The following is a 15,385-nucleotide window of genomic DNA, read 5'->3' as shown; positions in this document are numbered from 1 at the left end:
TTGAGAATCAAGATCCGCATTTTACAGATGGAAAAACTAAGGGCACATGGAATGAGTCATGTGTCCATGTCACTAGGCTGGAAGCATGGATGGGCCAGTGACTGAGGTTATCTCTGCCCCAAGCCACTGGCTAGGGTGGGTTTCAATAACCAGGCCTGAGCCCTCAACTGGCTAGTCACTCATTCACCCCCAGGCCCACAGGGCTGTCCCAGGAGCCTGGAGGGACACCCTTGACCTCACAGGGCCTTGGGTAGCTGAAGCACTATCCCAACGCCACCACCCTGCCCCCACCCACCCCCTACCCTTCCTGGGTAGGCCTCCAGATCTTGTGCAGCTGTGGTCCCCCTCAAATCCTGCTATTGCTGGAGAAGTCTGAACACTGAGTCCTACCCTCTCTTTTCATTATTTCTGTAACAGTCACATCCCCATGGTTGCCAGAACTCCTGCTTTTGCTGTAGAGAGCTGAATACCAGTGGGGTCTTTTTGTTCTTTCTCTAACAATCCTAATTCTCCAGCAGGTAAATGTATGCCTCTGGCAAAACAGCGACTGGGTTATGCCAATGGAAATGCAGATACAGAAGAGGAAAGTGCATTAGCATATTTCAGAAATTTCTTGGATACATGCAGCCACTGATCTAGCAATCTTCTGTAGAAATGTATTTTAATGAGAGAGGTTATCTTACAGAAACAAAATAAAGCTGTGTACATTGCCTTTATCATTCTTGGTCATGGCAAAAAACTGGTAAAGATTCCAGTGTTTCACAAATAAGTTGATAGCTAACTGGTATTAGCTACCAGAATATATTGATCTGGAAAGCTATCCATAGTAATATTGTTGAGTGGGGAAAAAAAGCAAACTGTAATGCAATTACTGCACTTTTAAAATCTTTTTTTTTCTTTTTTTTTTTTTACTTAAAAAGAAGATCCTTGTGTGTGTGTGCATTTGTATATTATTATATGTTAGATGTGAAAGAATCTTTTTACATTGACTACTACAGAAAGATCAGGAGGATATATGAGTGTATGAAAGCAAGGGGAAGATTTTTTATTTAACTTTTTAAAATATAAATCTCTGGATTATTTTGCCTGTTGTAATAACCATTATTTCCTTTGTGACACACAAACAAAACAATCAGTTAAAGAAATTAACCCTTATATTGACATACTTGTGCACATTTTTAATTTCTTTCTTTTGAGGACATCTAGAAATGGGAATACTAACTAATAAGCTATGAATATTTACAAAATCTCTTGATAACAGTTCTTGCCCAAAGCAATAGGTTTTGATACATTTCCCTGCAAATAGCTCTGCTGATGTCCTGTCAGTTTAGAGTATAGTTTGCACTTGAAGAATTTTTACTGACCAGATCACTCTGTGGTCTCTGTTCAGAGGACCTGGCTTCGGGCAGTGGTGTATGTCAGAGCTCAACTGAAAGCAGAGAGACCTCAGATTCCAACACCACCTTTTCATAATTGTTCCATTCTCTAAAGCTGGTGTCCCGCCCAGAGCTCCCTCTTTATGGAACCACTCTAATACACAAGCTGTTAATAACCCACTGTCAATTACCACGAGGGTAATTATAATAGCATGGTTAAGAGTAGGGAAGATGGAAATGACATCCAGGGAAACATTTCATCTTATGTTTAAAATCACAGAATCTTCATTTTAAAATCACTGTCAGATTAGGAAATCAGGTGTTTTCCATGAGGTGGAGACACTCACTATTATTTCTTTCCAAAATTACTTTTTTATTGTATATAATGTATAGTCATATATATATGACTATATATGACTAGTCATGTACAGTATGCAAAATGTGGCAAGGGAACAGTTAAAATCATGTACCATCCATGACTCAGAAACAACTGTATAAGAAAAAGACTGTGTGTATGTGTGTATTTATGAATGATTGGGTCATTTTTCTGTATAGTAGAAATTGACAGAACATTGTAAATCAACTATAATAATAATAATAATAATAATAATATTAAAAGTAAACCTTCTACCAACGGAAGGAAACGCACACACACAAGCACACATACACAAAAGAAACAACAAACAGGAAGGTCTTAAGCAGGTGGAACCCATGGCACATACTGTTTGTAATCCCTGAGCTCAGGGGAAGCCTACACCCTCTTTAAAGGCCTCACCTGATTAAGTCTGACTCACCCAGGAGAACTTTTCTCCCTTTTTATTTGCTCAAAGTCGATTGAACTTTCATTACATCTACCAGATCTTTGCATCTTTGCAATGCAACGTAACCTGATCAAGGAAGTGACATCCCATTAAATTCATTGGCTCAGCCCACACTCCGTGGGAGGGCAGTATAGTACAGGATAACAGAGGGCTTTTCCTGAAGTTTTGAGACCTTGTTTTACTGTCCCAGGGAAGGTCCTCAAAGCCCAGTACAAGAAACATTTTAAAGCCCTTGTCTCCACACAGTCCCCCCTCCAGTGTTGTCTCCTCCTGAGGTTTCTGAACATCAGGGATGAAGCAAGCTGCGTATTTTTCTGCAGTTCTGTCCTGACAGGGCTGAGCTTGGCTTGGCCTGGCAGTCCCTTTAGTTTTTCTGACCCTGTAGCATTTTTAGACTTGTATTTCATGGTGACCAGCTATCTTGTGCCAAAATGCAGCACCATAAAGAAGCAAATAAAAAAAAAATTCTTTTGACCTTTTTACTCTCCTCACTTGAATTGTTATTTGTCTTAAAGGGAACTGGCTATTACAAAAATGCTCTGTCTTCTAAGGATAAATGTTTTTGTTTTCTTCCTATCAGCCACTTGACGGAATAATTTGGATCCATTTTAGGAAGATTTCAATTAAAGCTAGAAGAAGCTCTCTGAAGTACCTGCTCCATATAATAAAAACATTATGGAGTTCCCCCTTGTGGCTCAACGCGTTAAGAACCCAACTAGTATCTGCTGTGAAGATTTGGGCTTAATCCCTGGCCTCACTCAGTGGGTTAAGGATCTGGTGTTGCCTTGCACTAAGGTGTAGGTCACAGATGCAGCTTGGTTCCCATGTTGCTGTGGCTGTAGAGCATAGGCTGGCGGCTGCAGTTCCGTTTTAACCCCCAGCCTGCAAACTTCCATATGCTGCAGCTTCGGCCCTAAAATAGAAAACAAAACAAAACAAAACAAAAACAAAATATCATCCTACAGAACTAATTTAAATTTCTTAAAAAGTTGAGTGTGGTCTATCCAATGCTGTATATCACTTAATGAGGACAGTTTTTCAGAATAATTTTGACTTTGTAAGGAGCCACTTTAGTATATCCAGTGCCAAAATATCAGTTAATGTTTTTCAGGCTGATCTTTTTTCATTTCTGGAAACATTTTGATACTCATTTGAAAATTAGATTTTTCCAAGCATTCTTGAGTGAAATTATTTGAATACTAGCATTGAGAGTAAGCTATTTTCACAAGAGTGACTTTGGTTTTGGCAGGTAGTTAACCTGGCTGAACAGAAACTCCAGTTTCTTTCTCTCTTTTGCAGTGGGCCATTGGTTTTACTATTTGTGTTCAATTCTTTCAGTTTCTAGCTGCTGCCATTAACTGGGCCTCCTCTGAGGGTGCACAGGATAGTGGTCAGGAAGCTTTTGGGCAGATTTTATAAACAGATTTTGTAGCTACTTCTCTCATCCTGGATTTTTAGCTCATCTAATGTACTGTCTGCTTGTGGGCCCAAAAGTGTACCCTTTGACACCTCAGGTATCAATAAGGCAGCTGCTTTTTTCTGTCTGAGCTCCAGGAGATTGCACAGGGAAGGCCCTAAGGCAAAGGCAGCTTTTTACAAATCACTTGAGTGCTGTTTATCTTTGGAGAGAAGTCTACTGTCCATTTTCTCTCTGCTTTTGGTCCCTCTCAAATACCTTCAAATAGACCCTGAAAAATGATCTTTTCCCCCCAAATTTTATGATCGTTATCTATGGGAAGATTAGTTCAACAGAACTGTTCTATCATTTCTCAAAACAAGAATAACTCAGCCCAAAAGTAAATCTAAAATGGGATGCTGAAATTAAGGGCGCCTAGGTAGAGGCTAGCTAACACAGGGTTTTAGTAAGGTTATTCCCTCCCTAATCTGGACACTGTATTTCTAGTAACACAGGCTAATTTTCTGTTAGATGCTTTTACCATCTAGTCAGAGCATCTAGTTTATTGCCACCTGAATTTCTCCCAAGCCTGAGCTCCAGAAAGTGATAGGAACAAAAAGAAGGAAAGAACATGACTGGCTTTTGTTCTTTTAAGCAGCAAATAACCACATTTCTTTTCTTTCTCTAACATCACTGTAGCAGTTCGTATCTGACTTGGGGATCAGAGTCATTATGAAAACATGGTCACCATGAAGTTTTGCTGTTAAAAAATCTCATCCAGAGAGTGAGGTGAATTGGCTTCAGTAAAAAGCAAACCCGGCATAACTTTGCAGTTAGTAACTGTGGATTCTTAAAACATAATCCACAAGCCTATAAATAGACTACAAACTAATTTCCTGGAATAAAAGAAAAACAAAAAGTTAGGCTGTTAGAGGCTCATTGTTGTACTCTTAGGGGATAATTTCATTGTTATATTTTTTTCCTAGAATTTAATTTTGCTATCTATAGGGTTGGTGTAAGTAGATTAGCAGTTTATCTTGTTTGATAGAATTAAATTAGAAAAGATTATTATCTGTTTATTGCAGATTCTTAGAATAGTTTCAAGTTATTTGCATAATGTTTAAATCAACTTATAATTGTATTCTCTTTTTTATATTATCTTGACCTTTTTGCCTTAAGAACTGCAACTCAAGGAGTTCTCGCTGTGGTTCAGAGGGTTAAGAATCCTATTAGTATCCCTCCCTCAGTAGGTTAAGGATCTGGCATTGCCACAAGATGTGGTGTCAGTCGCAGATGTGGCTTGAATGTGGCATTACTGTGGCTGTGGAATAGGCTGTCAGCTGCAGCTCCAAGTTGACTGGGAAGTTTCATGTGCCACAGGCGTGGCCCTGAAAAGAAAAAAAAAAAAAGAATTGGGATTCATTTAAATTTTGATTTTCAATTGTTGATGAAGGGTCTATAATTATTTTGAAGTTACTAATTACTAGTACAGTAAGGAAATGACATGAGAAATCTACCAAAATTTTGTTTTACTAGATTATTCCTTTTATATAACAGACATAAAATTTACTCCAACCTAGCTTTCAAAAGCATTTGTATAACTATTACTAATTTCAAGTCAAATAGCCAAAGACATAGAGAAACTTAAGGTAAATTTAACAATGAAAGTTAGACCAAGCAGAAGACTAAGAAACCACAAGAGGGAGTTCAGTGATCAGTGAATCCAACTAGGAGCCGTGAGGTTGCGGGTTCGATCCCTGGCCTTGCTTAGTGGGTTAAGAATCTGGAGTTGCTATGAGCTGTGGTGTAGGTTGCAGATGTGGCTCGGATCTGGTGTTGCTGTGGATCTGGCTCAGGCCAGCAGCTACAGCTCCAATTAGACCCCTAGCCTGCGAACCTCCTTGTGCCACAGGAGTGGCCCTAGAAAAGACAAAAAGACGGAAAAAAAAAAAAAAAGAAGCCACAAGAGGAGGTATTGCAATTAAAAGAACATTCAATTTTTTTGCTGTTGTTTTAATAACTGAACAGAACTTCGAGGCATAATAAGTTCTTGAAGATCAGAATTAAGCATGGGAGGGAGAATTAAAAGGAAGCATGTTGACAGAGGAAGCATTAAAATAAATAGACATTTAAAGGAAACATTTAATTGGCATAAGAGGATCAATTGCTTTTTCATAGCACAGGAAGCTTAGCACAGCACCCCTTTAGGAGTGTATACCTCTGTGGTCCAAGTTAGAAACAGCAGTAGTTGAAACTGAATTGTAGATTCTGTTAGTTCAAAAGATATTGTCATTATCCCACATATCTCCACTAAGAAGGAAATCATCATTGCCATTATCAACACCATTGTCATGGTCAAAATTACTACTATTTATTAAAGTGTATATTTTGTCCCACATACTGAGTTGAAAACTTTGCATTCATTGTCTCATTTTCTCTGATACTATGGGATAGATTCTTTTGTTACCTTTATTTACCCATGAGAAAATGGAGAATTCAAAGGTTTTTGTTTTTTTCCCCATTATGGTTTGTATGGACACTGAATGTAGTTCTCTGGGCTATATTATTGCTTGGTTGTTTTATCCCTTCCATGTATAATGGCTTAAATCTGCTAACCCCAACCTCCCACTCCATCCCTCCCCCAAACCCCTATCCCTTGGCAACCACAAATCTATTCTCCTTGTCTGTGACTCTGTTTGTGTTTTGTAAATAGGTTCATTTGTGTCATATTTCAGATTCCACATGTAAGTAATATTATATGGTGTTCGTCTTTCTCTTTCTGACTTACTTCACCTATTATGATAATCTCTAGGTCCATTCATGTTGCTGCAAATGGCATTATTTCATTCATTTGTATGGCTGAGTAGTATTCCATTGTATATTATACCACATCGTCTTTATCCAGTCCTCCGCTGATAGACATTTAGGTTGTTTCCATGTCTTGGCTGTTGTGAATAGTGCTGCAGTGAACATAGGGGTGCATATGCATATAATCCATATAATTTTGGATTATAATTTTTAAATAACTAGTCCTAAGATCACAGAGGTATTCACAGGCAAAGATTGGACCTGAAGTTGGATTTTCTGTCTCCCACACCTATGCTCTTAGTCGTCAATATTAAAAATAATAACCTAGAAAAATATGAAGCCTAAATTGCTGACTTTAAGATCTCGGGTTTGGAGTTTATCATGAAACAGTATAAAATTTTGTTATGGCCAAAATAATTTTCTACCAGTATGAATAATTCAGGAGTATGTTGTTTACCTTTGCAATCTCCTCCTTTGGTTTTCAGTAAGGTTGAATGGCTAGAATAGAATACTGGACTATTATTATTTTAAAGGATGTCAGAAGGCTGCATTTTTCGAGGAACATATTAACAACAAGGCAACTTGCTTGCAATATAAACTAATATTTTAAAAACCTTTGCTTAATTTTGTTTTCCTTTCTCAGGAAAAGTTGGATGTAGGGGTGAGAAAGGAAGTTGATGGCATGGGAACCTCTGAAATTAAATATGGAGACTCAGTCTGCTTCATACAGCATATCGGCACAGGCCTGTGGCTTACATACCAGTCTGTGGATGTGAAGTCTGTGAGAATGGGGTCCATACAACGCAAGGTAAGAGGGCATGAAAACACTGTGTATGCCAGTCATTCTTTATGCCTGAAAAAACACAAATATAAGACAAAAAAAAGTGGTAGCCAACACATCCAGCCACCTGTAAACACATAAACATGCTGACGTCCAATTCCACCCTAATAAATGCTCTGGGTTTTGCTGGGTGAACAGTGCTGGATGTTACATCACTGATTTAAATATTAATTGAAGAAGTGTGCTCTCTTTTCTGGATTCTAGCTTAGTCTACCTAATTCACTCCATCCTCCGCCCTGATCCTGGGATTGCTTCTAAAATGCAGGCATACTCAGAGAGGTGAATACCTCTCAGTCCTTCACAGACACCCCATGGCTTGTAAGACAAGATGACACCTTTCCATAGCAAGTGACGCCCTTCCCCACCTGCCTCCCTGCCATCTCCGGCCCGTCCTCCTATTCTTCCTCCATCTCTAGACGTGCTCTTCTGTTTCCCCAGCTCACCAGCCACTCACAGGACATTCCTTTTAGTCCCTTAAAGAAACGTGGCTCTTACACATCTGTGCTTTTGCACATACTGTTCCCTCTGTTCAGAATGCCCTTTAAAACATTTTTCCCCTCTTATCCATTCTCCAGAGCTTAGGTTTAAAGATGACCTTAGAAAGTCTTCCTATCTGAGCCCATTCTGTTAACCTGCCTTTGTGTTCTCATAATAATTCTGTATAACATTAAATTTTATATATACTCTCTATGCTGTTTTTTTTTTACTAGGCTACACCTCTCTCTCTCTCTCTCTCTCTCTCTGATTTGTGAGCTTCCTTAGATTCTGCTTTGATTGCACTGGGCTAACCTGCCTCCCTACACTGCCATCCTCAGAGCTTTGGATGGAGAGTCTGGGACAGCTGTGCTGCAGACTCCTATAATTTTTTTTTTTAATGTCTACACCTGTGGCGTATGAAAATTCCCAAGCTAGGGGGCAAATCAGAGCTACAGCCACAGGCCTACACCACAGCCACAGCAAAACAGAATCCAGGAGGCAGCTACAACCTATGCAGTAGCTTGCAGCATCATTGGATCCTTAACCCAGCAAGGCCAGGGATCAGACTGGCATCCTCAAGAATACTACTTGGGTTCTTAACCTGCTGAGCTACAGCAGGAACTCCAGAACCATATAATCTTTACAATGAGATGGTTGCTTGTCTTGGGGTCTTTGATCTAGGTTCATAAATTTCAATATTTGTTTATACTCAGTATTTGTAAAGCATTCATTTTTTCCTGTGACTGAGCTGGCTGTTTTTAACTTTTTATTATGGAAAATTCAAATATATCAAGAAAACAAAGTAGTGTAATGGACCCTCAGTATCCATCACTCACTTTCAACATTTTCATTGCTTCCTCCTCTTGTTCAATTTACTCCTCACCCCTTGCCATAATTATTACTCCATTCTCTTATTCCTTAACCATGGATAAAAGTCAAAATAGAACTTATATATCATAGGCTGAAAGAGCGTTTTATAGAAGAGTTTGACAGGGGTGTTGAGAAGCTAACCAGTCTTGTTTCCATTAGTAAAGTTACATGCAAAACGACTTTATAGGCCAGAGAAGAGAGAAATTAATTCAGTCTGTACTGTCAATGTTATTCTTCTGGAACCATATACTTTATTGAATCTTTATTGAGATACTTCACTGTGGTATAGATGAGGATTTCCCAATCTAAATCTCCTAATTTTCGTACACTTCCTAGTTGACTAGTGTCTTCAGATCACTTTATTTTTTGAGAAAAGCATGTTGGTGGCATATTTGCCAAATTTTTACATATTTGAATCTGACTTTCTTTTGTTTCATACGGATTTTTTTTTTTTTGTCTTTTTAGGGCCTCACTTATGGCATATGGAAGTTCCCAGGCTAGAGGTTGAATCAGAGCTGCAGCTGCCAGCCTACACCACAGTCACAGCACCTCGGGATCTGAGCCATGTCTGCGACCTACACCACAACTCACAGCAAAGCCAGATAGATCCTTGACCCAATGAGCAAGGCTAGGGATCAAACCCATGTCCTCATGGAACTGGTCGAGTTTGTTACCACTGAGCCATGACAGGAACTCCTGTTGTTGTTTCATATTAATAAAATCTTTGTTAGTTAAAGAATATCTGAATTAGGAGTACCCATTGTGGTGCAGCAGAAACGAATCCAACTAGGAACCATGAAGTTGCGGATTCAATCCCTGGCCTCACTCAGTGGGTTAAGGATCCGGCGTTGCCATGAGCTGTGGTGTAGGTCGCAGACACGACTCAGATCTGGCATTGCTGTGGCTGTGGTATAGGCCAGCAGCTGTAGCTCAGATTTGACCTCTAGCCTGGGAATTTCCATATGTTGCAGGTGCCATCCTAAAAAGCAAAAAAAAAAAAAAAAAATTTGAATCACTTTTCATGGCATTTTGTTTCTTACTTGGTGTGACTATCCACATTTTGCTGCAGAAATGGATATTTATTGATTGTGCAGTGATACACAAACCAGACAGGGTGTTACACGTATTCAGTGTCTACACTGTATTACCTTTTAAAAAAATCTGAAAACTCTGAAATAATGAAATGCATCAGTCAGCAAAGATTTTTTAATCAGTACACTTAGGTCTTTTAAAGCTGAGAGGAGAATTATGCAATCATTTTTGGCTTCTTTTTCTTTCATTTTTAGTTTCTTACTCTTTTCCAAGTCAGTCCTCTTCCCTTTCAGCATTCCTGTTGTTCTGAACTCAGCTTTACAATCTGCCTGGCAAATGTGTCTTTCAAATCACTCATTTTCTCTTCTTTATGCCTTTCTGTTCCTTAAACTCTTTCAGTGCCTTTGAAATTTTAGTTTTCTTGTATTTTTTCACTTTCTACCTCAGCTTGCTGTCTTTTCATCTATTCTGATATTTCATTCTAGTATGTCTTCTTGTGAATTTTCATTCCTCTTTCACAGAAGTTGATGCCTTCTTACATTCTGTGGACCATTGAAGTAGTTTGTATATTTAAATAATATTTAAATATTATTTCTATTTGTTTTTTAAAAATATTAGTATTTCTTTCAATTAAAGGGAGATAAAAATCACATTCTAGTGTTCTTTAATTTGTTGAGAAATAAGTTAATAGGTATCATGAGATTGAAGAATTCTTAAATTCATAGACTAAACATGGTTTGGCCATCGTTTGCTGTTCTTTTGAAATCTTACTATAGTCAGATTATATTTTATTAAGAATTTATCTAGAATTGTCATATATTCATTTTATATATAGAATATATGTATTTTCTTGATGCATTTTGAAATTTGAATTTCATACAATTTTAAGATTTCATGAAATATTCTTTTTCGATCATTTATCAATCATTAAAAATGTAGACCATTCATAGCTCACAGGCTATATAAAAATTGGTAGCAGTTGTAGTTCTCTGGCTGGTCTACCATTAAGAGTATCTATTCTTTTGTATATATGTATATGTATATGTATATGTATATGTATATGTATATGTATATGTATAACTGATTCACCTTGCTGTATTCCTACAACTAACACACCATTGTAACTTACTCCAATAAATTTTTTTAAAAAGTATATCTATTCTTAGAAAGTTCATTAGAGCTCACTTATGAATCTGTCTAGTACTATGATCTCTTAAATACTGGATCTTACATCTCCTTTGCAATCTCTTTTAAATAAATTGATATCAAATTTTCTACCTAGATGGAAGATTCCTTTTGATAATTCTTAATTTACTAGGAAGCCATCCATGTTCTCTGGGGTACTCAGTTATGTTCCTAAAATTAAAAAAAAAACAAAAAACAAATGGGGCCATTAAGTTCAGTACAACATTGTCCTATTATCATTTTATAATTGTAATGTTTTTTGTATCTTACATCATAGTCTCTGTTTTTTCCCCTTTTTTTGATTTTATCATTAGCCTGGTTGGTAAGAGATTTATCTACTTTATCTCTCAAAAAAAAACATTTTGGGTTTATTCATCCTTTTTTAGTATTTTATGTGATTTCTAGTTCATTAAATTCTCTTTTTATCTTCATTAATTCCCCTTTCAATTTTATTTTTTTTTTCTTTTTTAGAATCTTAAAATGAGTAATACATTCCTTCATAGACTTTTTTTTCCCCTTTTGGTCAATGAAGGCATATACAATTGACTTTGAATACAGATGTGTCTCTGTCTCTCTGATATTGTGGCATAGGGAGTTCCTCTTTACATCACTTTGTAGATAGTTTATGATTTTAGTTCTCATTACTAATTTGAGCTCATTATACCTGGTTAAATGTTCTAAAAACATCTTGCGGTTGGTATAAAATGAAGGAATTTAGACACAAATGGTTCCTTTTGCATAGAGTATATAACTGACCTTCGCTGTTAAAAGTCATGAAGATGGGGAAGGTTGTGGAGGATAAGAGAGGAAGGGGGCACTGGAGAGGTTTTAAGGGGCTCTAATGTTCTTTCTTGAGCTCAGTGTGGATTACAAGGTTTGTTTACTTTCTGAAATTCGTTCAGCTATTCACTTAAGATTCTGTACTTACCTCTTCATGTTATACTTTTATAGAACGTTCAAAACATAAAGTCTAACAGAAGAACTGAAAAAAATAAAAACACATTTTTTAAAGAACTGAGATGTCTTCGAAGCCTTGCTCAGCCCTTTGTTAACTAACCCATCTGTGTTCTGAACTACCCTTATAACTGCTCTGGCAGGAAATGTTTTCCTTTGCTGCTTTGTTCAGAGTTTGCTTAGACTGTAGATGAATCCCAGAATGTAGATTCATTCATCTTTAAAACAATAGCTGAATAAATATATGGAATGACGAGTTTGTACAGGACCTGTGTGTCTTATTTTACCTGCACACAACAGCTTACAGTCCCCCCAATCTGTCTTTTGACTATTTATTGTCATAGCTCACCTTTTTGCATGTGCGTCTTTTTAACACCCATTTGAATAAGAGATGATGGGAGTAATAGCATTTTTTTCTGCTTTCATACAGGCTATCATGCATCATGAAGGTCACATGGATGATGGCCTGAATTTATCCAGATCCCAGCACGAAGAGTCACGGACAGCACGTGTCATCCGCAGCACAGTCTTCCTTTTCAATAGATTTATTAGGTACATTGTCCTTTGTTGTTGTAGTTGTTTGATATTTTATTTTATTTTCCTTATCAGACTTACAAATTAACAATTCTAATATATATTATCGGAGTTCCTGTTGTGGTGCAGTGGAAAAAATAAATCCGACTAGTAACCAAGAGGTTGTGGGTTCGATCCCTGGCTTTGCTCAGTGGGTTAAGGATCCGGCATTGCCGCGAGCTGTGGTGTAGGTCGCAGACACAGCTTGGATTTGGCATTGCTGTGGCGCTGGTGTAGGCCGGCAGCTGTAGCTCCGATTAGACCCCTAGCCTGGAAACCTCCATATGCCACGGTGCGGCCCTAAAAAAAAAGTCAGAAAAAATATATTAGGGTGGTAAGTCTCATACAGTTTGGCAGTTCTGCAGAACACATTATAAAATACTGGTTAGATGATTTCATCTTTCTTTTAAATGAACTTTTTAAGGACTGTGGTTTTAGAAATTATATGTATAACATAATTAATAGCTATATTTCAGTATTATTCTGTAACACACCCTTGCAGTGGACCTTTCACAGTGGGAGTAGTATAGCCTAGATACTTAGTGAGTTTTGAACTATATTTAAAAAAAAGTGAATATCTAAGTTTTCCCACCTAATAATGGGAACAGTTGGAGTTCCCTGGTGGCCTAGTGGGTTAAGGATCCAGCTTTGTTGCTGCTGAGGCTCAGGTTCAATCCCTGGCCTGTGAACTTTTACGTGCTATGGACACGGCCAAAAAAAAACCAGTGGGAACAATTGCATATCTACAAAACTAAAGCAAACACTTGGATCCAAGTGTTTTCTGGTAGCATTATACCAATATACACTCTGCTTTGCGATGGATATCATATATCTTTTTAAACTTGCCAATTTGATGGTAGGATATGTGTATATGTATATATTTATAGGATGTATATATTTATAATACATACTTGTTTATTATAACCATTTTTAAGATTTGCACGTACGCATGAATTGTGAAAAATGGGTCTATTTCATGTTTGTTGAACTAGGATTCTCCATTTATTTTTTATGTGATTTATCCTATTCTTAGTTAATATTTCTATTAGCCGTCCTGAACTTTTGTTATGTTAGTGATATTAATTTTCTATACTCATATAAATTGCAAATATTTTCCCAATTTATTGGTTTGGAAAGATTTTAAAGTGTTTTCTCATCATAGTTTACTCAATAAATCATATCTTAGTTTCATAGCATATAAAAGACCTTTGCCCCCCTAAGATTATGTAAAATTATTCATTGAATTTTTCTCTGCTTCTTTAATAAGCCATCCCACTGTGTGTGTGCATTTGTGTGCATCCTTTTAGGAAACCAAAGAATGTGCACCGCATTCAGCTTCTATCATATCCTTACTGTATATCTAACATTCTGCCTCATCTAAACTCTAATCCTTTTCAGATATAGTGAGGCTTAGAAAAGGGGTAGGCACATGATTTCTATAATTTTGTGCAGTACTTGTTTCTTATAATAAATAAAATTTCAACTTTGAAATTATAACTTATTTTACAATCAATTTAATTTGTTCATCTTGTTCTTTCCATAGTTCTTCTTTACTGTAACTTAATCAATTCTGTAAGGATTGTGGAAAATAACCACAAATCTTTAAAATAGTCTGTTTTCTTTGTAATTATTATATTCTCATATCATTACAATAATATTGTTATATCTATGTAATTACATCAGTACTGATTTCTTCAAATACAAAAGACAAGTTTTTATTACAGTGTGACTTGTGTAGTGTTTTCAAAGGCACTTACAGAGATTGTATTTGGTAATCACGGGCTAACTTCCTATCAGAGAAAAAGCTGATTGTTTTAAAACATATTTTATCAGAAAGATACTGTATCAGTCTTTAGACTTAATGTAGTGATGATATACCCTAAGGGACACTTTGTATATTGACCAAGATTCCATGAATTGTATTTGATGTGATTTGCTTTAAGCACATTTGCTGTTCGCTCAAGACCATTCATTTTTTTTTAAGTGGTGTCTGTGATTTGAAAGATGAATTTTAGACTCTAACACTTGCTTAATTGATTTGATAGAGAACCAAACATGAGAAAGTTAGATACTTTGGTACAAGTACTTACTGAATTATGTATTTGCTGCTTCATATTGAAATTCGATTTTTTTAATGAAATTCATTTATTATACTTATCTTGATAAAATAGGGTAACTATATACCCTATACGTAGCTTCATGTAGCCAAGGATTTCTCCACAAATCTGTGGGTTCAACCAACTATGGATCAAAAGTATTAATAAAAAAAAAATTTTAGAAAGTACCAAAAAGCAAAACTTGAATTTGCTACATGTTAGCAACTCTTTACTTAGCATTTACATTGCATTTACAACTATTCATGGTACTTGCATTGTGTATGATAGGTAATCTAGAGGTGGTTTAAGATATACAGAAGGATGTGCGTAGGTTATATGCAGAAGCAGGCATGGCTGCTTTGAGTCAGCCTGAACAAGTTACATTCTTCACTGTGTTGCTGAACCAGGAACAAGCTTATAACTCTGTCTCAGCATTAGTCCGTCTTTTAATACCTTCATAACCAAGGCCATACTAATTAAGTCAATTACCAGTCCTCTTAAGCATTTTCATAATATTTTCTGGGAGCTGCTCTCCCAGAATGTGTTCTATGTTAATAAATGTTTTGTGTGCCCTTTCTCTTTTTATTGGGTGGAGTGCTAAGAAAACGCAATTTGATCTCATTGACTGATAGTGTTGTTAGATTTTCTGGTTCCTTACTGATTTTTTGTCTATATGTCCTATTAATTATTGAGAGAAGGGTATTGAAATCTCTGACTATAACTGGATTTTTCTATTTCTCCTTGGCAATTCTTCATGTACTTTGAAGTTCTGTTATTAGGTTCATAAAAATTTAAGTTATATCCTTTTAATGTACTGGACAGACTCCTTTATCATTGTTATAAAATAGCCTTCTTAAAATCCCTGGTGAGATTTGCTATGACATCAACTCTGTATGGGGTTAATATAGCACTTCTGCCCTCTTGTTTCCCTTGGTGTTTTTTTTTTTTTTTTCACA

The 15,385-nt window shown here is 36.7% G+C and overlaps 1 protein-coding gene across 2 annotated transcripts in view; it reads left to right on the top strand.

The window, feature by feature from the left end:
- The window catches only part of RYR2 (ryanodine receptor 2), a 775,249-nt gene that overhangs the window by 379,833 nt on the left and 380,031 nt on the right, over positions 1-15,385 (top strand). For both annotated transcript variants that reach the window (XM_047762364.1, XM_047762363.1), the window contains 2 exons: positions 7,045-7,209; positions 12,191-12,312. In XM_047762364.1, the coding sequence (XP_047618320.1) occupies positions 7,045-7,209; positions 12,191-12,312 (287 nt within the window). The remainder of the gene's footprint in view (positions 1-7,044; positions 7,210-12,190; positions 12,313-15,385) is intronic.

The sequence above is a fragment of the Phacochoerus africanus genome, chromosome 15, assembly GCF_016906955.1.
Source record: "Phacochoerus africanus isolate WHEZ1 chromosome 15, ROS_Pafr_v1, whole genome shotgun sequence".
NCBI classification, from domain to species: Eukaryota; Metazoa; Chordata; class Mammalia; order Artiodactyla; family Suidae; genus Phacochoerus; species Phacochoerus africanus.
Note: the sequence above shows the minus strand (reverse complement) of the source record. Positions and strands in the feature narration are given on the sequence as shown.